This window comes from Neopelma chrysocephalum, unplaced genomic scaffold, assembly GCF_003984885.1.
Source record: "Neopelma chrysocephalum unplaced genomic scaffold, ASM398488v2 Primary Assembly neopelma1_75, whole genome shotgun sequence".
Classification (NCBI taxonomy): Eukaryota; Metazoa; Chordata; class Aves; order Passeriformes; family Pipridae; genus Neopelma; species Neopelma chrysocephalum.
The window spans coordinates 14258145-14281476 of NW_020897736.1; the positions used below are offsets into that span (position 1 = coordinate 14258145).

Below are 23332 nucleotides of genomic sequence, written 5' to 3' on the forward strand. Positions count from 1 at the left end.
GTGCCTTTTCCAGGCTCAGCTGGAGCAGGGTGGGAATTTGGCTGCAGAGGGGTGCAGGGACAGGGATGCAAGGCTGGGATTTGCAGGGATGCAGGTGATGGGTGTGGGATCGAGTGTGGGGTCCTGGAGCCCGGTGGGGAGCTGTGGGTTCAGGAACGGCCGTGCCCGCTCTGGGAATGATTTATCCCACTTTTCCCTGGCTGCAGCTGTACCTGTGTGCCCTGGAGGGCTGCTCTGAGGGCTCCATCCTGCTGCACTACAAACACACTGGCTGTGCCCTCCTCACCTGCTTCATCTTCGCCACCCACCTGCCCGAGCGCCTGGCACCGGGCACCTTCGACTACATCGGTGAGTCCCCGGCAATCCTGGGAATAAAGCATCTGGAGCAGGAGGGACTCCCGGAGGAGGTCACATGTTCCCTGCTGGAAATGTGGGAGGGAGTTTTATAGACAAGACACAGTAGTATCTTGTATATATTTGAGATGTTTTGTGGGATATTTTTGTGGGAATATTTTGTGTGGAATATTTTGCTTCCAAAATCTTCCACGGGGGGTTTCACGCCCACAAAACACTCATTTCTTGTGGAAAACTCCTCACTTGGGGCACAGTGGTGCCGTGGCAGGAGCAGCCACCAAGGAGCTGGGATGGGATGAGATGGGATGGGACGGGATGGGATGGACACCTTGGGGTTTTCCCTGTTCGGCCACACCACGGACAAACAGAGCCCTGGGCACATCCCTGTGCCAGGACTGCAGCACAAACACATCCCTTGCTCCCATTCCATTTGGGAAGGAAGAGCTCTGTGCAGGATGATAAAAGCCACAGGAATTAGCAGAGTAAATATTTAAAGGAGATGGAGGGAGGGCAGAGTGTGTAGAGAGTGTCTGAGTGAATCACGGAATCCTGGAATGGTCTGGGTGGGAAGGGACCTTAAAGCTCATCCCATCCCACCCCTGCCATGGGCAGGGACACCTCCCACTAGCCCAGGTTGCTCCAAACCCCGTCCAACCTGGCCTGGAACATTCCAGGGCTGGGGCAGCCACAGCTTCTCAGGACAAGCTGAACTCCCAAGGAGTTCCCTGAGTGCTTTATCCCTTCCTTCTGTCTTGGGACATCTCTGTACTTTGGGGTCTTTGTTTTTTGGGTTTCTTTCTCTTTGTCTTTGTATTTTGGGTTCTTTTTGTATTTTGAGTTTCTTGTAGTTTTGGGTTTCTCTGTATTTTATAGTCTTTGTATCTTCGTGTTTTGAGTTGTCTTTGTATTTTGGGTTCTTTTTGTATTTTGGGTTCTTTGCATTTTTGGGTTTCTCTGCGGTTTTGGGTCTTCATATTTTGGATTTCTCTGTATTTTGGGTTGCCCCTGCACATTGGGGTGCCTCTGGCCTGCAGTTGTCCTTTGCCACCTGGGCTCCCATCACCACATCCCGTCATTCCTTGCAGGGCACAGCCACCAAGTTTTCCACGTGTGTGGAATCCTCGGGACGCACTTCCAGATGGAGGCCATCATGAGGGACATGGCTGAGAGGCACAGCCAGGTCGTGCTGCCCTCCTCCCTGCAGACCCTGTGCTCCATGGGGGTCTGTGTGACCGGGAGCCTGCTTGTCATCGGGATCAGCTCCGTGGCACTGCCCCTCATCCCGGAGCCTCCGCACAGGGACAAATCCCGCTAGGATTGGGGACCGGTGGCATTCCTGCTGCTCCACCAACACCCAGCACAGGGTTGGTGTGGATGAGGAGTTTATTTGCTCCCAGTATTTATTGATGATCCTCTCAAGGGCTCGAGGAGCTGCACTGGTTTATCCACTGAGCTTTAATGCTGCAAACGGGTTCAGAGATGCTTTAAATCCAGTTGTTATCCCAGGAAAGATGTAAAATATCCTGAGTTTTATCCAGAAAAAGGGACAGAAGTGCTGCCACTTCCCAAAGCAATGGGGATTCACCAGGTGTGCCTTAGGGAGGGGTCACAGGGAATGTGGTGACACCGATGGCACTGGTTTGGAGTGATGGCCACGACCCCTGGGGAGGCACGAGGGCTCCCTGACCCCTGTTCTCACCTTCCAAGGGGCATCATTTTGGAATTTGAAGCCTTAAATATCCACCTTTCACAGCCTTAAACCCGACCCCAGTGCCTGACAGACGTGGGATTGAGGGACTGGTTTCAAATCAGCTGGTTTTGATCAATACCTGGGAAAAGTGATCCTGGAAGAGCTTCCATGGGGTGTTCCTCCAGAATAGCTGGTTTTTGGGGTCTAATTCTGGCACAAAGGGAAGTAATTCCTGTGGGAAAGCTGAGCTCTCGTGTTGGCAAAGCAAGTCCATCCTTTCCTGGGTGTTTCTGGGGGCTGGATGGGCCCTTGGATGGAGGGGCTGACACGGGAGAGCCAAACCTTCAAACCCCTCTGGGTTTTGGGGTCACTCACGTGGGATAATGCTTGGAATGTTCTGTTGGATGAAGGATTGGGATGGGGGTGTCCAGGAGGGTGAACCACCAGCAAAGCAGGGAGTGGGATCTGGGCAGTGTGGAGTCGGGAGAAAGGCAGGATTTGGGATTAAATACCCAAAGGATCAAACCCTGGGATTTTAAAGCATTCCCAGAGTTATCCCTCTGCTCCTGCTGTTGCTTCTTCCTTCCCTTTCGTCCTGCTCCTGGATTTTCCAGGCACAGAGCCTGCAGGTCTCAGCCTGATCCAGATGAGGGAGAGCTCAGCTGGTGGCTCCAGGAATCCAGGGAAAATTCCCTTGGATTTTCCTACAGGAACAAGCAACTCTTCTAGGGAATATTATCAATCATACGGGTGTTTAATTAATGTGTTAATTGCCTCTGCCAAGGTAGAACTGATGCACTTTGGAGTGACAACCCAACAGCTCATTAAATATGGGATCATGTGGTTAAACATAGAATAACTAAATCCTTTGTTTTGAAAGCTGACCAAGGTTTGTGGGAATATTTATAAGCACTGGAATGTAATTGTTTATTCAAAAGTTTTATTGCATTAAAAGAGAAAACTAATATAAATCACTGATCATAATCTGGTTTTTACTGTTTGATAAGAATAGGGCTGGGGGAATTAATCACTTTGGAGACAATTGCTGATAATTGCAGAGTTTATTTACCGTGGTGGGAGTGGGGAGGAATCCAGCTCTGCCTGCAGGACATGACTGAAGAGCCTGGAAAACCCACAGGAATCATTGCACAGCTTTTTTAGGTCATTTAACTTTTGAACTGAGGGGTTCTGCTCCTCTTCAGCTGAAAGGAAAACTGTAGGAAAACTGCATTAAAAAATCTAACCCTGGGTTATGGAATGCCATGATCCCACTGGATCCTTTGTCTGTGCACAGGGAGTGGGTGATGTTTGATCCTGAAGCAGCACAGAGCAGCCAAATTTCTTCCTCAGCTGGACAGAGGCCTTGGAAAATCGATTTAATGTGTGAAATTCTCCTCACAGAAGAAATAAAAACTCTGTGGCAAATTGTTATGAGTCAATAAACGAGGATATTTATTTGTCGGAACGTGTTTTGTTGTGTGTGTGTGTTCCCAACCCACAGCAAATCCCAACAAGGATCTGAACTGTAGGACCAAATCCAGGGAATATCCCTCAGCTGCTCCTCAGCCACATGGGTTTGGACAGGCTGGGAGAGCTGGGAATGTTCACCTGGAGAAGAGAAGGCTCCAGGGAGACCCAAGAGCCCCTTCTGGTGCCTAAAGGGGCTCCAGGAGAGCTGGAGAGGGACCTGGGACAAGGGGTGGAGGGACAGAAAAAGGGGTAAATGCAGTTCCAGGTGCTGTTATCCACGTGTTCCCAGGGCTTTGGGAATTCCAGCTGGTTTTTAGGGTGTTTTTAGGCCCTATCCTACAAGTTTTAGGCTGTAGGGCAGGGCCAGTTTCCGTGGGACTGTACCCCTAGGATGGGGGCTCTGACTCTGCTTCTGGGGAAATCAGGGCAATTTTGTCCTTTTTTAAATATCCTCAATTTGTATTATAAAAACATGATGAAATTTGCCTGTTTCCATGTGTTTTAAACCAGTTTAAGAAGGGAAGGTTGGCCCTGGACACTGAGAATGGTCACAGCGAAAAACAGAAGGCAGAGGGTCAGAATTTCTTTGGGCTTTTTCCCTCATGAGGATAAACTCACTTGTTATATTTAATTTGCACTAAAACTGTGAGTCTGTGGTTTAAAAACAATTGAGTTCAACCCCCTGGAAGCCTTTGCTGAGGGTTCAACCCCGAGTTACTTCATCCTCCACCCCAGTTTCCACATTTCCCCATCAGGAAGTTTGGGCTTTCATAAGCTTGTTCCACCTCATTTTTTACATGTCACAACAGCACATCGGAACCTTCATTTCCCCCCGTGGATCATTTCAGGTGGGGAATTAACCGAGTGACTGATTTAATTCAGGAATTAACTGATATACTGATTTAATTCGGGAATGAACTGATTTACTGATTTAATTCAGGAATTAACTGATATACTGATTTAATTCGGGAATGAACTGATTTACTGATTTAATTCAGGAATTAACTGATATACTGATTTAATTCAGGAATGAACTGATTGACAGATTTAATTTAGGAATTAACTGATTGACTGATTTAATTTAGGAATTCATTGATCGATTTCATTCAGGAATTCACTGATTGACTGATGCACCTCCAGGCGTGGCCACAGGGGAGCCTTGGCACTGAGAACTGACTGGATTACACCCCTTTTCCTTAGAACTAAGGAAATAAAAAGGGAGATAAAACAAACAAATCCAAGGCCGGACACATCCCCGCCGTCTGGCGGGGCCGGGACTCGAACACGAGGCCTTCCAATCCCCCTCACCGTGACCAGCAGGGGGCGCCCGCGCCCGGGGCCGCGCCCCTCGGCGCCGCCATGGCAACGCGGTGCGCGATGACGTCGGACGCGGCCGTGCGCGCTGATTGGCTGGATTTGAACGCGGCGGGCGCGCGGCCGCGGCTCGGACCCGGCGCGGCCCCGATCGCGACCCCCGGGCCCTGTCGCGACATCGGCGGAGACACCGCAACATGAAGGCGGCGTAAGTCCCTCCACAGCCCCTTCCCGGCGCGGCGGGGGCGCGGGGCGGGATGAGGCTGCCATGGGATGGGTCCCCTCGGGGTGGGGCCGCCCCTCAGGGTCCCTCCCCGCTCCCCTCAGGATCCCCCCCATTCCCCTCAGGATCCCCCCCATTCCCCTCAGGATCCCTCCCATTCCCCTCAGGGTCCCCCCCATTCCCCTCAGGGTCCCCCCCATTCCCCTCCCGGGTCCTTCCCCACCCCCCCCGTTCTCTCCCTCCCTCCCGGTTCTTTTCCTTCGTCCCGGTTTCCCTGCACCCAGTTCTCCTCCATTCCCCCTGTTTTCCCCCCCCCTTCCCGGGTCTCCCTCTCCCCCCTTTCCCTGTTCTCTCCCCCCTCACCGTTCCCGTTCCTTCCCTTTCCCTCAGTAGGACCAAGACGCCTCGGCGGCCGAAGAAGCCCACGAACCCGACGCTGAAGGACCCGGTGGGGGTGAGTGTGGGGCTGTGGGGCTTTGGGAGGGGGCTCGGCCCGGCCCCCCTTACCATCCCTCCCTCCCTCCCTCCAGGTTTACTGCCGGGTGCGGCCGCTGAGCCGCGCGGACCAGGAGTGTTGTATCGAGGTGATCAACGAGACCACGGTGCAGATCCACCCGCCCGAGGGGTACCGGGTGTTCCGCAACGGCGAGTACCGAGAGGTAACCGCGCGGGGGGACCGCATTCCAGCCGGGAATGTGCCCGGACAAACCGCCTGCCCCACCTCTGCGAGTTGTCCAAGGCCGGGCTGGGCTTGGAGCGACCTGCCATAGTGGAAGGTGTCCCATCCATGATTTCCCCCTGGCTTGTGGGGCTCTTGCAGAGGGCAAAATCAGAATTTTTTTTACCCCTTTTTCAAACCCATCCAGAGCAAAACTGCACCGTTTCCTTAGCCATAAAATATATTCTCCACAGAGGAAGAGGCTTCTGCGGGTGCAAGGAACTAAAGCAAACCTGAGGAATGTTTGTGCTGCTTAAAGGATTTTTCTTCATGCAGGACTAGTTGAAAGAAAACAGCTCTAAACACAACCACACACAAGCATAAAATATATATATATTTATATATAGGCTGTGCTCTCTACAGATGGTACAGAATGAGGAGCCAGAGCACTGTAGGACTGAAGGTGATGTGGTAGTGAAAGGATTAACTGGAGTATTCCAAAACAGTGCTGGAATACCAAATGAGACAAAGCCATAGAGTTTTTAAGAAAAGAAAAAAATAGAATCGTGGCATTCTGGAATGGTTTGGGTGGGAAGGGACCTTCAAGCTCAGCCAGTTCCACCCCCTGCCATGGACAGGGACACCTTCCACTAGCCCAGGTTGTTCCAAGCCCCGTCCAACCTGGCCTTGGACACTTCCAGGGATGGAGAATACACAGCTTCTCTGGGCAGGAATGTTGGGTGGGATGTAGAATAGTCTGGGAAGTTCTTATAAGAAAGGTATCGAGTGATCTCCTAAGGCTTAAATGAAGGAGGCAAAGATTAATTAAAAGTTTGATAAACCTTTGCTCGAAAACTTAAAATGCAGATATTTACCTGAGAAAGTGTTTTGATGGAAAAATGAGCAACCCATGTTCAAACCCTGGCTTAGTCCTAAAGCCGAGTTTAATCGTTCTGCTCAGCTGTGGGAAGTGTCCTAAGGTGTAACCCCTGGATGTTTGGAAGCAATGGACTCCTGGCCATGGAAGCTGAAGGTTCAGACCGTGTCTCTTCTCTTGGCAGACACAGTATTCCTTTAAGGAAGTGTTTGGCACCCTTGGGGTTCAGAAGGAGCTCTTTGACGTGGTGGCCAAGCCTCTGGTGGAAGATCTGATCCGGGGCAAAAATGGTGAGTAACTCCTGGCCTGTGCCACTCCTCTGCCACCCTCCTGGCCACGATTTTGTGGCTCTCAAGGTTTCTTGTCTTCTCAAGGTAAAAAGGTACATCTGGTTTGCTTGGGAATTGTGGCTCAGCTCCTCACACAACATCCTTGGAAGCTCTCACCATCTAAACCTATTTATTTTTGTTATGATTTGGATGTTATGTGTGTCAAGGTCTAAGATTTTAGTGCAAGATAAACAGGAGAAGCTTTTTTTCTCTGTGGAAAGGGATGGATTGTCCACCTAAGAAGTGACTGCAGAAATCAGTTTGTGGGGTTTGATCTCCTGGGCTTGGTGTGGGCACAGAATCCTGGAATGGTTTGGGTTGGAAGGGACCTCAGCGCTCATCCCATCCCAGCCCCTGCCATGGGCAGGGGCACCATCCACTAGCCCAGGTTGCTCCAAGCCCCATCCATCCTGGCCTTGGACACTTCCAGGGATCCAGGGGCAGCCACAGCTTCTCTGGGCAACCTGTGCCACGGCCTCCCCACCCTCACAGAGATACCACAGTGCCTGGTGTGGGTCAGACTCCTCAGTAATGCCCCATTTTTGGCTTCCAAGTGCCCTGTCCTGAGAGGACTGTGGATAATTCCAGTTGTGCTGATCAGGGAGAGCTGCAAACACTGGTGGTGGGCTGGAATCCCTGACTCTTCAAAAGGAGCCATTGGTTTTTTTTCCTCAAATCCATTTGATTCCACACCTTTCCCAGGTCTCCTCTTCACCTATGGAGTGACAGGCAGTGGGAAGACCCACACCATGACGGGATCTCCTGGGGATGGAGGGCTCCTCCCGCGCTGCCTGGACATGATCTTCAACAGCATCGGGCCCTTCCAGGCCAAGAGATTCGTGAGTGGCTTCACCCTGAATCCTCCCCCCTGCTGCTGTGACAGCCCCAAAGCATCAGATAACGGCTGTCTGCAAAATAAATCTGTGACTGAGAAACCAACCCAAACCAACCCCCCGCCTCGAGGTTTGAGGAGCAGGGCCAGGGAGGCGGCTGGGATGGACATCTCTTGAAGAGGGTCTGCCTGCCCTTCAACTGCTCCTCATTCTTTAATTTAAAAACAAGAAAAAAAAAGAAGAGGAAGCTTTCTGAGTTATGGAGTGAGATTTAGCCACAAGATCCAAAAGCCTCAGGAAACTTTATCTGAAATCACGGAATCGTTGAGGTTGGAAAACACCTCCAAGATCATGAGTCCAACCTTTGACTGAACACCTTTGTCAACTAGACCAGAGCATAGACCAATTAACAGAGATGTGAGGCTTTTCTTGTGGGCAAACTTCTGTGGATTTTTAGTATCTAAATGTACTTTAACAGTCCTGGAGTCTCTTCCTTGGGAACATTTATGAAATGTTGTTATTTTGGAAATACCTGTTTTCTGCCAGATTCCACTTGGCAGGCTGAGTGCTAGTGAGGGGCATGGAATTAACTCAAACTAATTAATTGCCAGCTTGATCAAATAATTAGTTTTGTTGGTCAACACCTTAATTATTTTTTTTTAATTGTCCAAACTTCCTGCCAGGTTTTTAAGCTGGATGACAAGAACGGGGTGGATGTTCAGAGTGAAGTTGATGCTCTGTTAGAACGGCAGAGGAGAGATGCCCTGCCTGTCCCAAAAACTCCATCTGGGAAGTAAGTGACTGTTGGAACACTCAGAGGGAATTTATTTACTATAAATATTATTCTGTTGGTCTGGTTTTAACTTGTCTGGAGGTTTTTATCCTTCCCTTGGAGAAATGAAAGAAAAATCATAGAATCCTGGGATGGTTTGGGTTGGGAGGGATCTTAAAGATCGTCTTGTTCCAACCCCTATTGATTAATATTCCTATTAATTAATAATAATTATTTATATTATTAATTAATAACTGTAAATATTAATAATATTATTAATGTATTCATATGTATTGACTTAATATATTGATTTATATATATTCCTAATAATATTCCTATTAATTAATAAAATATTAATGGAAAGTGAGTGTATTTCATGGGGTTGAAGCAATTAACATAATTATTTGGATTAGAAGACTTAGAATCAGGCAAGAGAAGTTTATTTTCATGAGTTCAATGCTGTGACTTTGAGCAGGAATACCATGAAGTTCAACTTGGAGATGTTTTCCTAGAATCACAGTATCCTGAGCTGGAAGGGGCCCCCAAGGATCATCACAGGGCCCAGGAATCCCAATATTTTGGCAGCTCTGGAGTATTTCCATGCTGCAGTGCTCAGATGTACCCACACAGCTCCAGGGGCTCCCAGAGTCATTCCCTGTGTCCACAGGCGCCACATGGATCCCGAGTTTGCCGACATGATCAACGTCCAGGAGCACTGCAAGGTGGAGGACGTGGATGAGGACAATGTCTACAGTGTCTTTGTGTCCTACATCGAGATCTACAACAACTACATCTACGACCTCCTGGAGGAGGCTCCCTTTGAGCCCATCAAACCCAAGTGAGTTTGGGAATCCTGCTATTCCTGGCTTTTGCAGGAGCTCCACCAGGTCTTTGTGACTGTAGTCTTGGTGAGTCTGGCTCAAGTCACAAGAATCCTTAAAAAATCCCGTGGAAAGGTGATGGCAAAGGAGTCCAGACAGGAATATTTCAGTGTGCCAAGTACTGATGGTTGTTGTGACTCGGTGCTCCTTTCCTCGTTATGGTTGGAGATGGATATTTAAATATTTAATTTGGTGGGCAGTGGTGTTGTGTCCCACTGAGATCCCAAATCTAGTCCTGCTCTTCTAAGCACGGTTCTAGCAGGTGACTGCAGCTTGGAGCAAGGCATTCCACAGCTGACCTTTTTTCCCCTGGAAACAGTGTCTTGGGTGAAAAATGCTGCTTCGTTGCTCCATAGTTAATTCACATTTGCATAAGATTTCACCTGATGGCAGTAATTCCCAAAAACCAGCAGTGAATTGTCTCCTAATTGAAACAATGCATATTTCTGCAAAGGTGTGCAGACTTGGCTGATGTCTGAAACTGGTAAATCTTGACACCAGCAGGGAAAAAAATATCTGCAAATTGGCCTTTGAATACATTTATTTAAATTCTAAATCCATTCAAGTAGCCCATCAGCACACATGTTAATTAAAGAGTTGGCTGATTTACAAAGACCAGCTCGAGCAAAGCAGGCTGTGTCTCTCAAACATCAAGAGCTGTCTCCAGAGCACTGGTCTGAAAAGGGTTTGAATGTCTGTGAAGGCTTTGGAAACAATGACATTGGTTTAGTGTTGTGCTTCTGCCCAAAAACCAGCCTAGGAAGACTCTTGGCTTGTTTCTCTTTCTGGAAGCTGCAGTGTGTTATATGTGGAGAGATTTTAGACACAAACTTGAATGACTTAATGTTTTTACCCCTGTTTTTTCGGTAGGTGGAACAATTGCAACACCCCTGTGCGAAATGGAGACTTTATGTATGTGCACAGCCTATTATTGCCATCTCAAAAAGTGCCACTTTCCTTCAGTAGAAGCAGAAAATAGACTGATTCCCTGTCTCTTCTTGCTTTACTAGCAAATACTGAGTGCTGTCAAAGCCCCCTTGCTTCTGTGTGCATGTAGAAAAGCAGTAGCTGCCACCAAAGCAATGATTCCCAGCAAAAATTGCAATTAAACGTAGCTGCTCAATTAAAGCAGTAGCTGAAGTGTCACTAATCTTGGCTGGGTGTGTGTCCCTGTCCTTGTGTTTCCTCTTCCATCCTCTGTGCAGATAATCCACATAGTCACTCTGAATTTCGCACTTGAACACAATTCGCATGCCAATGATGTACAGAAAACTGTTCTAAGGGTTTGGTTTTTTTTGTCTGTTTGTTTTATTTCCTCCTTGTCCCGAAGACCTCCCCAGTCCAAAATGCTTCGGGAGGACCAGAACCACAACATGTACGTCACGGGCTGCACAGAGGTGGAGGTGAAGTCCACAGAGGAAGCTTTTGAAGTGTTTTGGAGAGGTAAATCTTCCAGAATTCGGTGCAGGTCACAGAATCCTGGAATGGTTTGGATTGGAAGGAGCTTAAATATTAACACCTTCCACTAGACCAGGCTGCTCTAAGTCCCATCCAGCTTGGCCTTGGACACTTCCAGGAATGTGGAGTCCACAATCTCCCAACTAGACCAGGTTGCTCCAAGCCCTGTCCACCCTGGCTTTGACCACTTCCAGGAATGTGGAATCCACAAGCTCCCTGGGCACCTGTGCCTCACCACCCTTCCAGTAAAGAATTCCTTCCCAATATCCCACGTAACCCTTCCCTCCTTCATCTTAAGTCCATTCCCCCTTGTCCTGCCCCTCCATCCCTTGTCCCAAGTCCCTCTCCAACTCTCCCTCCTTCCCCCTAAGGCCATTCCTTCAGCAGCCGGGACGTCCTTCCCGCTGTGGTGCTGAGAGCAGAGTTGGCTTTGCCAGGTGGGAATTCTGTTACCCAAAGCCATGTTTTGTGGGATCTGTTTTGCCCTGCAGGTCAGAAGAAGCGGCGCATCGCCAACACGCAGCTGAACCGCGAGTCCAGCCGCTCCCACAGCGTCTTCATCATCAAACTGGCTCAGGCCCCGCTGGACGCCGATGGAGACAACGTCCTGCAGGTGAGCTCAGAGCAGCTGAGCCCAGGAGAACTCTGAGGGGGGAAGTTGGAGAAGGTGCTGAACCATGGAAATGGTTCCTGTGTCTTGAATTTCCAGGGGACAGAATTAATCTCCTTTTTGTACTGAAAGTAAGGCCTTAAAATCACAGACTCTGCTGAGTTGGAAAGGACCCATGAGGATCATCGAGTCCAACTCCTGACCCTGCACATGGAGGGTGGAGCTGCTGATTCCTTTGGTTTTCACCTTTTCCTTTGTTAGGAATGTAAAATTTGGAGGCTTTGGATGAGGACAGTTGTTATATCCATCCTGTGGGCCAGGACACAAGGGAGCTGCTAAAATTCCTGGGAAAAGCTGGTGGTGCCCAGGCCTTGTGCTGTAAAAACACCCCCTGACCTTATTTAAGGGCTCAACGTGTATTATTTTGAAGTGTTCATGCTGCTTTGGGGGGTGGGGTGTTCCCCCCACCCCTTCAGAAGGACTCTGGAGGTGATTATCCTTTGTTTCCTGTGGCAGGAGAAGGAACAGATCACTCTGAGCCAGCTGTCCTTGGTGGATCTGGCTGGAAGTGAGAGAACCAACAGGACAAAAGCCGAGGGGAACAGGCTGCGAGAAGCAGGTGGGAACCACCTTTAGGCACCCTGGTGATTGCTGTGCTAATTATGCTCCCATTAGTCTTATCTCCTGGTAGAGGCACCCTGGGAAGAACTGAAGTGCTCTGTTATGATGATCAATTATCTGATTTGATGACCTGAAACCCTCAGGTTTGGAAACCACAGGTTTTCAGTAGCACTTCTGCTCCTTCAGTTAATTGGAGCAGTTATCTGGAACAAATAGAACCGAAGGCAGGCAGTTTATCCTTCAAGAAACTGCTAAATAATTTGGGAACGTGATCCAAGTGGCTGCTTATGGAGTTTTTTACTCTGCCTTTGGGTTTTTTTAAGGTAACATCAACCAGTCACTGATGACGTTGAGAACCTGCATTGAAGTTCTGCGGGAAAACCAGTTGTACGGGACAAACAAGGTGTGGAACCCTCATCCCATCATCCTGTCGTTTGAGGAAGACCTGGAGTGCTGAAAGCTTGCTAATTCCTTCCTGTGCTTGATTTTCAGATGGTTCCATACAGAGATTCCAAACTGACTCATCTCTTCAAGAACTATTTTGATGGAGAAGGGAAAGTCCGGATGATCGTGTGTGTCAACCCCAAAGCTGAGGACTATGAGGAGAGCCTGGTAACCCCCCTGCACAGCTTAGTGCAGTCCCTCCTGCTCCTTTCTTCACATTTCCCACTCAATTCTTGTGCTTGAATAGATAAAAGGAATTATATTTTTTTTTTTGTTGTTTGAGCACTTAAGGTAATCAGTTATAGTTTTGTAGGGTAAAATCTTATTTTTCCTCTTAAAATTATAACTGCCACTTGCTTGTGAAGGAGGAAAGGTTTTACTTTTTTAGAGAATTCCAAAGAGCCATATTTGGGTGCTATGACAGCACTTACAGGAATCTGAGCTGTCTGCACGAGGGTTCATGGCTCCTCGGGGCTGGAGCTCTGGGAGGTGTTCCTGGGAAGGCTTCTGGGTGCTCCACATCAGAATCCCAAGTCGGGAGCTACTTGACATTAGAGCTGGATCGTGTCCTCTCGTATTTTATTGCCTGAACCCCCCTCTGAGTGTCCCCCTGAGGTGTCGTGTGGCTCTCTCCCGTCCCTGCAGCAGGTGATGCGCTTTGCAGAGATGACCCAGGAGGTGGAGGTGGCCCGGCCTGTGGACAGACCCCTGTGTGGGCTCACCCCCGGCCGGCGCTTCCGCAACCAGGCCTTCCGCGAGGAGCTGGCCAGGAAACTGGAGATGAGGGGGGGGCCCCCTTGGTGGGGGTGAGTACTGCAGGGTCTGGGGCAGGCTGGGAGAGCTGGGGGGGCTCACCTGGAGAAGAGAAGGATCCAGGGAGACCTGAGAGCCCCTTCCAGGGCTAAAGGGGCTCCAGGAGAGCTGGAGAGGGACTGGGGACAAGGGATGGAGGAGCAGGACACAGGGAATGGCTTCCCACTGCCAGAGGACAGGGTTAGGTGGGATATTGGGAAGGAATTCCTGGCTGGGAGGGTGGGGAGGCCCTGGCCCAGGTTGCCCAGAGAAGCTGTGGCTGCCCCTGGATCCCTGGAAGTGTCCAAGGCCAGGCTGGATGGGGCTTGGAGCAACCTGGGCCAGTGGAAGGTGTCCCTGCCCATGGCAGGGGGTGGCACTGGGTCATCTTTAAGATCCCTTCCAACCCAAACCATTCCATGATTCCATGGTTACAGCACAGTCTTGAGTTAGGAGTTACAAGCTGTTTTAAAACAAATTATTTGAGCCTTGAAAGTGCAAAAGGAGCTTCAGTGACCTGTTGGTTGAGAGCTCTCTGTGCAGTGGGAGCTGCTCCTTCCTCACTGCTTGCAGTATAAACACAGTCACTGTGTGAGTCTAAATGAATCCTTTGTTACTGGGGATGACTCCATGGTCCCAGTATTGCAGCTTCTGGAAGGAAATTGTGCTGAGGACGATACTTTGATGTCTCTACATGTTTAGGGCCTGCTTTAGAAATCCAGAGTTGCCTGGAGGTTTTGTAAAGCAATGAACTGAGAATGACACATTAAATCTTCACTCAGCACTGTCAGCTCCTCTGAAAACCTATAGCTCTCCTTAATTATTCCCATGATCCTGTGGAGTGAATGCTCTGTGTGTGTGTTATCCATTGGAATTTTCCTGTCCTGTAACTTGCTGACAGACTTTCTTTCTTGCCTTTAAATCTTGCAGAAACAGAAGAGCAATCTGTGGCAGAAATGCTTTTGCAGAACTTCCCCCCGTTGCCCTCGTGTGAGCTCTTGGATATCAACGATGATCAAACCCTTCCCAAGCTCATCGAGGCCCTGGAGCAGCGCCAGAAAATGAGGCAGATGTTGGCAGAGGAGTTTGCCAAAAATGGTAAGAATTTGAACATCAGTGCAGAGCTTGATTTTTGGTGCCCTTATTATTCCTCCAGGCTCCCTTCTGTACCAACAGGAAATAATTATCTTGTCTGGATTGATCATTTCCCCCTTTTTTTGAGGTCATTAGAGAGCTGGTGGCTTTAAGCTGGCAGGAGAAAAGCAGAAGTGCTTTGGGTGTTGTGGAGATCAGGTGAGAAGGTGAAATATCTCCATTCTCTTCCAGTGCTTGCCTTTAAAACAATGCTGCAGGAGTTTGACTCCAGTGTCGTATCCAAGGAACACTATATCCAAGGAAAACTGTCTGAGAAGGAGAAAATAATAGCAGGGCAGAGAACAGAGCTGGAACGCCTGGAGAAGAAGATTAAAACCTTGGAATACAAGGTCAGTTTGGGCATTTTCAAGAACAAACCACATTTTTTATGTAGCCCTTGGCAAGTTCTGTGAAGTTGCTGGATGTTGGAAACAAGATAAAAAGGATTTTGTGGGGAACTTCACTGAACACTTTTTTGCCCTTTTGAGTATGTTAAGATGGGCAATGTATAATTTAAAATGTATATTTACAGTCATATAACTGGCAGATCAGGGCTTAGATGGTTGTGTTCCTAAAAAGCGTATCCAAATCCTTCCTGTCTTCCTGCAGATTGAGATTTTGGAGAAAACTGCCACAATTTATGAGGAGGACAAGAGGAATCTTCAGCAGGAACTGGAAAGCAAGAGCCAGAAGCTGCAGCGTCAGGCGTCGGACAAGAGGAGGTTGGAGGCCAGGCTGCAGGGAATGGTGGCAGAGACCACCATGAAATGGGAGAAGGAGTGTGTAAGTGCTCTTCTAAGTCCACTTCACTTCTAGAGATGTAGTATATGCACATTCCAGTAGCTGGAATCTCTTCCTTTGGGCTTGGACCACTCTTAGGGAGTGGTTCTCTTGTAGAAGCCCAGTGTTAGAATTTCCCCTTTTTCCTTGTGGAAGTTCTCTTGCTCAGCTCTGCTCTGGACAAGCAATAAGGAAAGAAAAGCTGAGGAATTAACTTTTGCTACTCCAGGGTCATTGATGGAACTCTAATTGGGTGTGTTCCCATTTGCTGTAATTTAGGGAAGCAGATAATTATGGTGTTAAATGTGATGTTACTTTATAATCTGGAAAGTCTGTCTTTACATTGACAAGGCGTTATTTCCAATAGCTTGTGTCTCAGTGGGGAAGATATTCATTCCATAGAGAATTCCCTGCAAAATCCCAGCACAGTTTAACCTGGGGGAACTACTAAGGGGGGACCTTCTGGCTCTGCAACTCTCTGACAGGAGGGGGGAGCCCAGGGAGGGTCGGGCTCTGCTCCCAGGGAACAAGGGACAGGAGGAGAGGACAAGAGGCCTCAAGCTGTGCCAGGGGAGGTTCAGGTTGGACATCAGGAGGAATTTCTTCCTGGAAAGGGCTGTCAGGCACTGGAAGGGGCTGCCCAGGGAGGTGGTGGAGTCCCCACCCCTGGAGGTGTCCAAGGAATGACTGGACTGGTGGGGATCAGTCACAGGTTGGACTCGATGGCCTTGGAGGTCTTTTCCACCCCCAATGATTCCATGTTTTCCTGTGAAATACTCGATGCTTTCCCTGCCTTGTCCTTGCAGGAGCGTCGTGTGGCAGCAAAGCAGCTGGAAATGCAGAACAAGCTCTGGGTGAAGGATGAGAAGCTGAAGCAGCTGAAGGCCATTGTCACTGAGCCCAAGGAGAAGCCAGAGAGGCCCTCGAGGGAGAGGGACCGAGAGAAGGCTGTGCAGAGATCCCTGTCTCCTCCCCCAGTGCCTGTAAGTCACCTCCAAACACTAACTGACGTAGGGAAAAGCATATTTTAAGGATGAAGTGCAGGTTAAAAAGTAGTTCCCAGGCACAGAATTTCGAGTAGCTGGAACTGCCTTTGCATTCTCTGTGTCCCTTGTTCACTTGTGCTCCCACCTCCTCCTGCTGCTCCACTGAGAAAACACCTGAGTCTGTGCTGTCACTGCAACACTGCACTCATCCAGCTGAGTTTTCCCTCTGCACATTGTGAGGATTCCCTGTTCATTGCTGTGTGAGTTCCACTGTGTGTGTTTGTGTTCACTAACTCCTCTCCCCTTCTCTGCAGAGCTCTAGTCCCTTTGCTCAGGGGGGGCACAGCCAGCGCCTCGCCAGCCCCCCGCAGGGGCCCAGACGTTCTAACTCCTGTAGCAGCATTTCTGTGGCCTCCTGTGTCCTGGAGTGGGAGCAGAAAACCCCTTCACACAAGCAGAGCACTTCTTATGCCAGGACTAAACAAGAGCCAGAGCTGAGTAGAGGCTGTAACAGCTCGCACAGAAGGCGAGGGATGTGCTGGACTGGAGTCCTTGAGGTGCCCAGGCATAGAGAGGAGCTAGAGATAGAAGAGGATCACTGCTGCAGGGTTAGTGCTGCTCCTTCCAAAGCTTAACCTAGAGTGACTTAGTCTGGCCCAAAGTTCTCCTCCCTTGAGCATTCCTAACGTAGAGTAGAGCTTTGCCCTGGCTGTGTTTCTCCCGGGATGGTGCTGATCCCAGACTGAGCCTGGCTGCTCACTTTGACCCCTTGGGGTTTAGATCCTCCTCAGAACTCGAGGGTGTGTCAGTCTGGCCTGGCCAGGCTCTGCCTCGAGCTCTGAGTGTCTCTGTGCTTTCCCTTGTGTCTGTCTCCTCCAATCCCTCCTCCTGCATTTGCCAAGCCCTGTTGGGGCAGCTTAGGGTGGTCTGGAAATAGTGCTTGGATAAACATCCCACCTGTGACTCCACTTGGACTCTCTTCCAAGACTCTTCCCTCATTTCCATGGGGGGGCTCTGATTACAGGGATTTCCCCCAAACTGCTGCCTGTCAATGATTATCAGTGGTGGCACCTCATGGCACTGTCACCATGGCTCAGGTAAATCTGAGAGAGCTGTACAAGTTTATCATGGCATCATTCATTTTTGAGAGCGTTCCCAAACTTCTCCCAAAGCATTCCAATTCTTTATTTATTTGTATTTGTTTTAACGGAAGATTTTTGCTGAGAGCCACATTTCCCTGTATATATGTTTAAGTTTTAAGAGGTGCTTTAGACCTGTAAGAGGTTTATCTGTTTAAATCAAAGAATGTGTGGTGGCTGCTCATCTGAAAATACAGCAGGTGGGATTTGCATCCATGGCTTTGGGTTGTGTAAGGATTGGGAGGCCTCCAAAATTACCGTGTAAATGGAACAGACTCTGCAAATCCTGTTTGAAAAGCCCATTCCAAGATCTTGTTCTGATTTTCCTGAGCATCTGCCAATAATTCTCGTGTTCCTGAAGTGCAGTAGATGAGCTTCAGCCATTCCCATGGATTTCCAACAGCTCAGTTCAGAGCAGTAGCACAGGGAATGTTTCCTGTGCTCCGTGTACCCAGAAGTGCTGGGAGGCCTTGCATCCTTCACAGGTGTTGGGAATCCATCCTCTTGCATCCTTCACAGGTGTTGGGAATCCATCCTGAGGATGGATTTGCTTGCTTTGCTACCCTCCAAATTACATTTGGGATCATGAATGAATCCATGGAGACACAAATTCCTCTTTTCTGGTTGGTTAAGATATTCATAAATCCTAGAATATCCTGAGTTGGAGGGGATCCATGAGGATCATCCAGTCCAACTCCAGGCCCTGCATAGGATCCCAACAATCCCACCCCGTGCCTGGGAGTGTCGTCCAAACGCTCCTGGAGCTCTGGCAGGTTTGGAACTGTGCCCACTTCCCTGGGGAGCTGTCCCAGTGTGGACAGAGTGGGACAAGCCCTGATGGAAATTTGGGAGGAGATTGCCAAACATAGATTCCCTCCTCAAGGAAACTTTACTAAATGTGGAATGCGACAACGCTAAAATTCCCACGAAATAGGAATTGGCATAAAATATTCCATTATAACTTCCTGCCAGGCTCTTGGAGCCTTCCAGGGTACACCCTGAGGGCACTTTGGGCACAGAGCTGCGGGTTCCCCCTGTGATTTCCCGGGTGCTGACTTTTCCTGCCTCTCTCCAGAACGCGCCTCCCGTGCGGCTCCGGCACCGCCGCTCGCGCTCGGCCGGGGAGCGCTGGGTGGACCACAAGCCCCCCTCCAACGTGCCCACGGAGACGGTGCTGCAGCCCCATGTGCCCCACGCCATCACCGTGGCCACGGCCAGCGAGAAGGCCCTGGCCAAGTGTGACAAGTACATGCTGACACACCAGGAGTTGGCCTCCGACGGCGAGATCGAGACCAAACTCATCAAGGTGAGGCGGCTCCTTCCTCGGCAGCTCAGCCAAAACCTCTCCCTGCCACTTTCTCCTGCAGGATTGGGAAAGGGAATGTTGGACTCGACCCACTAAGAGTTGGTTTGAAACTCCTTTACACTGGGATTCGAGGGGGCTGAAAGTCCTTTCCTTGAGCTTTGGTGTTGCTTCCTATAAACCACGATAGGCTTGTTTATCTCACCATTTTCCTTCAGAAGTTCAGGAAGGATTTCCTTCTTGGAAAGGGCATTTCAGGAAGGATTTCTTCCTGTCAGGAGTTGGAGATGGTGGAGTCCCCATCCCTGGAGGTGTCCAAGGAAGGACTGGCCATGGCACTCAGTGCTCTGGGCTGGGGGACGAGGTGAATCTTGCCCTGCTGACCTGACAGTTCCTTGTCTCTGCTCCGGGTTCCAGGGGGATGTTTTCAAAACCAGGGGTGGTGGCCAGGCTGTGCAGTTCACTGACATCGAGACTCTGAAGCAGGAATCTCCCACGGGGTGAGTTGGGCCTTTCATTTTGGGTTCTGGGGGTGTGGAACTCCAAGAGTGCACATGGAACCACTTCTGGTCCCAGTGATCCAACGGGAAGTCGTTGCTTCCAGCTTGAAATCATACAAATGTAACTTGGAGACTCTGGATGCTGAAGGTGCTTTAAAGGCTGGTTTGCTGCTGAGGGCAAAGATTTATTTTGGAAGTATGAAATGTGCTCTCCTGTGCACAAGGATCTGCCCAGTCACAGGGTCTCTGTGCTCTTCCCCCATGTTCCTGTTGCAGGAGGAAGCGACGCTCGTCCCCTTCCCAACCTGACCCCCTTGGAGAGGCTGCAGACTCGGAATGGACTGATGTGGAAACCAGAGTAAGATAAAAGGGAAAAGGGGAACATCTCATGGTCATGGGGTCTGGACTGGGTTGGGTTGGGTTGGAAGGGACCTTAAAGCTCATCCTGTTCCCCCTGGGATGGTGTCCATGGGCTGGGACACCTTCCACTAGCCCAGGTTGCTCCAAGCCCCGTCCAACCTGGCCTGGAACATTCCAGGAATGGGGAGTCCAAAACCTCTCTGGGCAACAGCCTGGATGAGAATTTGGGATGATGCTGAGCTGGGGGTGGTGGGAGCAGCAGAACCTGACTGGTGTGTGTTCCCAGTGTTCCGTGGCAGTGGAGATGAGGGCGGGATCAGCACTTGGACCTGGATATCAGCATCATGCTCAGCCCAAGTAAGTGCTCCTGGGAGGCTCATTCCCTTTCCTGATAACTCCTAAAATTAGGGAACTTTTCTTTCTCCCTGACCTTGTTGCTCTTCCCACTTCAGGCTTGGATTCCCAACTGGAATAGGGTTAGGGGTGGCAGGGAGAACTCCCTGCATTCCCTCTCCTGTCCCTCCAGCCTTCAGCAGAGGCTGATGCAGCAAAGAACACTCATTTTATCCTTAAAGAAATTTAAATTTACCAAGTTTCCTATTCAGTGTGGCCTGGAGAGCAGGGAACTGAGGGGGCCATTCCTAGTGGTGTTCCTGGCCATGGCTAAAATTCCAGCTGTGTGATTCCTGAGGCCCCCACTAAGGAACCACGGGCTCTAATCATGCTGGAGGAAACTTGGAGCTTGGACTTGTTGCAATTTGTAAATAATTGAAATAAGACTTTGGTTTATGTTCCCCAAAAAAATAAAATACAGGTGTTTCTGGAGCTTTCTGGGGTTAAATGTTGCATTTTGTAGCAATGCAGGAGGGATGTGAGGCTCAAAGGTGTCAAAAACAGGGAAATTGGGTGGTGGCTGCTCTTAAAGCTGCTGGGGGGGAACTCTGAGAGTTGTTTGTGGCTCTTTCCTCTCCTGTTTTAGGCGAAGAAAGCCCTGAATTTCTGCTGGAAGTTTTCCTGGATTTTCCCAGGCCGGTGTCACGTGTCACAGACCCTGCTTTGTCCTCACTCCAGGCTGGTGTTCTTAGGGTGGCCTGTGCTAGGAAATGGTTCCACGGGTGATACCTGGGATCCCAAAGAAACTCCAGAGGGACGTGTGTATTTTCCATAGATTTAGGGCGGTTCTGCCAACGTGCCTCTGGAACTCCAAACACCTTCTGCCTCATGTATTGAGCTGTATCTTTACAGCCTTGTGCCACAAGGCTTCTGCCTTGCAGATTTTTCCAGCTTTTCCATTCCACACTCCCAGATCCATCTCTCCTGGTCACTCTCCCTCCCTTCAGGGCCTCTCTTCTGAGGAGGCCCAAAGGCTGCTATGGATTTAGCTGCAGTGCTGCACTTTAAGGGTGTTTTTAGGCCATTCCCTGTTTTATCCTAACCAGCAACAGCTTGAGAATATGAATTTCTCCTTGAAAGAATGACCTCTGAGTATTTAATGTGTAAACCAGCCCCTTGAAACGTGTCAGTGTTGACAGGAACAGGAATCCTGAGGTGAGCAATGGGGACTTGGCATCAGCCCCCCATTGTGCCAGTGAGGAACTCCCTGGAGGGGAGGGAGAGGGGGATTTCCTCACAGCTGTGCTCAAACCTTTCTCTGTGTGTCCCTGCAAACGTGTTCAAATAAATCCTTTTATTCCAAATGCTCTTCCAAACCCTGTTGTGGTTGGTTTAGGGCAGTGGCTGAGGGAGCCCCACAGCCCCTGCCTGTGTCCTGTGCAAAGGGAGGCACTCTGGGGGATGATTCTGGAGCTAAAATGGTGGAATCTGCTTGGATCCCCAGATGTGGTTTGGCCAACTTTGTTTGCAGCTCTGCAAACTGCTTTTGGGGCAGTTGGGTCCAGTTTGAGTGGTTGCCTTGTTATAAGGTAATTTTAGAATCCCAGAATGGTTTGGGATAGAAAGGGACATTAAACATCATCCAGTGCCACCCCCTGCCATGGGCAGGGACACCTTCCACTAGCCCAGGTTGCTCCAAGCCCTGTCCAACCTGGCCTTGGACACTTCCAGGGATCCAGGGGCAGCCACAGCTTCTCTGTGGGCAACCTGGGCCAGGACCTCCCCACCCTCCCAGACAGGAATTCCTTCCCAATATCCCATCTCTCCCTGCCCTCTGGCAGTGGGAAGCCATTCCCCCTTGTCCTGTCCCTCCAGTCCTTGTCCCCAGTCCCTCTCCAGCTCTCCTGGAGCCCCTTCAGGCCCTGGAAGGGGCTCTCAGCTCTCCCTGGATCCTTCTTTTCTCCAGGGGAACCCCCCCAGCTCTCCCAGCCTGGCTCCAGAGGGGCTCCAGCCCTGGAGCAGCTCCGTGGCCTCCTCTGGACTCTCTCCAGCACCTCCACGTCCTCGAGCTGCTGTTCCCCAGGGCTGGAGGCAGCTCTGCAGGTGGAGTCTTATCCAACATCTAAGTGATTCCATGAGCTCCACAGGCTCTGGATCGCAGGGAAGCAGCTCTGCCGAGTGCCACTAGATGGTGTGGGATAACCATCCCGGCTGGACTGGATCCCTCTCTGTCTGCAGGGAGAGGCTTTACCCCGGGCCTGGGCCAGGGAATAGCTCCTTTCCTTGGGATACCCCAAACCTGGGCAGTGTTTTCCTGCTGCCACCCACCTTCCTGCCTTTTGCTGCTGCCTGTGGGAGGACAGGGATAGGGATAGGGATAACCAACGGGAATAATGAACTTAAACAAGGCTCTTATTTCTGGCATTTAAGTTAATTAAATAATGGATCTATTAATGACAAGCAAACATTATCTCTTCGATTTGGATTCCATCATCCTGTCAGTCATATTGGAAGTGTTCCAGAGGAAACCTGGGAGACACAAGGAACTGATGCTCAGAACTTTGCATGGAAAAGATTTACCCTCAGAGTGTAGCAAGGTGAGCTGCTGAATTTGCCCTCAAAATGCTCATTTTTATATCCCTGCTGGGAGGCCAAAGCGTTTCTTTCCCGGCCCTTTCCCAGCTCCGTGTTTTGCTTTCACACCCTGTGTTTCCAAGAGCTTTGCTCTGGAATTTCTGCTTGTGGAGGTGAAAGGATTTGAGCCCAAAGCAAACACCTCTTGCAGCCACTTTGTCCCCTCAGAAAGGTTAATCCCAAGTGCAAACAGACCTTGGAGAGGAGGATCTGTCCTTGCCAGCCCTGGGAGGAGGTGGCAGCTTGGTCAGGGCTGAGCTGGAGTCTGTCCCTTCTTCATGGAATCCTGGAATGGGTTGGGCTGGGAGGGACATTAAAGCCAATGCCCACCTTGTCCCCCAGCCCAGAGCACTGAGTGCCATGTCCTGTCCTTCCTTGGACACCTCCAGGGGTGGGAATCCCCCACTGGAAGAGCAGAGGGGCAGTGGATGCCTGGAGCCAGGGAAGGATCCCACTGTTCTTCCTCATCCTTTGACTCCTTGGCAAGGCAGGAGCCTAGAGCTGACTCCACATTTACCTTTTGAGGTAACAAATTCCTCCCCCCCAGGCTGGATGTGCAGTGGGATCCTCCTGCCAGCTCTGCTCCATCAGAGTTTCCTTCTGGCACGAGGGGATGGCTCTGGATTGTGTTCCCTGGGCTGCTTGGATGTTCTTGGCATTAATTGGCTGCAGCTCTGCTGAGCAACGAAAAGCAGGAGAACAAGGAGCAGGAATGGCCCTGGAATGACAGCCAGGGTGAGCTGGGGCAGAGCTGGAGCTCAACTGGGGCTGCTCCAGGGCCTGCCGTGGAAAAGGGGGGAGATAAGGCACGAGAGTCCAGGACATCCCAACCTTCTC

General features: G+C 50.1%; 2 protein-coding genes across 2 annotated transcripts in view; both read left to right on the forward strand.

Annotated features, from left to right (window-relative positions):
• PAQR5 (progestin and adipoQ receptor family member 5) overlaps positions 1–3504 on the forward strand; it is a 12245-nt gene extending 8741 nt beyond the window's left edge. The window contains 2 exon segments of the mRNA XM_027688677.1: positions 207–348; positions 1440–3504. Coding sequence (XP_027544478.1) covers positions 207–348; positions 1440–1669 — 372 coding nt within the window. The 3' untranslated portion in view covers positions 1670–3504.
• Positions 3505–4960: 1456 nt separating this feature from the next.
• On the forward strand, positions 4961–21229 carry KIF23 (kinesin family member 23). The gene is made up of 24 exons (XM_027688690.1): positions 4961–5036; positions 5445–5505; positions 5582–5710; positions 6771–6876; positions 7618–7754; positions 8432–8541; positions 9188–9358; positions 10732–10844; positions 11351–11472; positions 11986–12088; positions 12414–12493; positions 12583–12702; positions 13180–13340; positions 13636–13640; positions 14263–14424; positions 14653–14810; positions 15070–15243; positions 16047–16223; positions 16541–16834; positions 18441–18671; positions 19086–19168; positions 19445–19526; positions 19815–19885; positions 20508–21229. Exons 1-24 carry the CDS (start codon positions 5026–5028, stop codon positions 20521–20523), a joined length of 2877 nt encoding a protein of 958 aa, XP_027544491.1. The 5' UTR covers positions 4961–5025; the 3' UTR covers positions 20524–21229.
• Positions 21230–23332: the final 2103 nt, after the last annotated feature.

Bases quoted from the DNA above. Each gene is read 5' to 3' on its own strand.
- KIF23 (XM_027688690.1), top strand. The intron at 5,711-6,770 runs GTAACCGCGCGG...TTCTCTTGGCAG, and splicing joins GCAACGGCGAGTACCGAGAG to ACACAGTATTCCTTTAAGGA. The intron at 9,359-10,731 runs GTGAGTTTGGGA...CTTGTCCCGAAG, and splicing joins TTTGAGCCCATCAAACCCAA to ACCTCCCCAGTCCAAAATGC.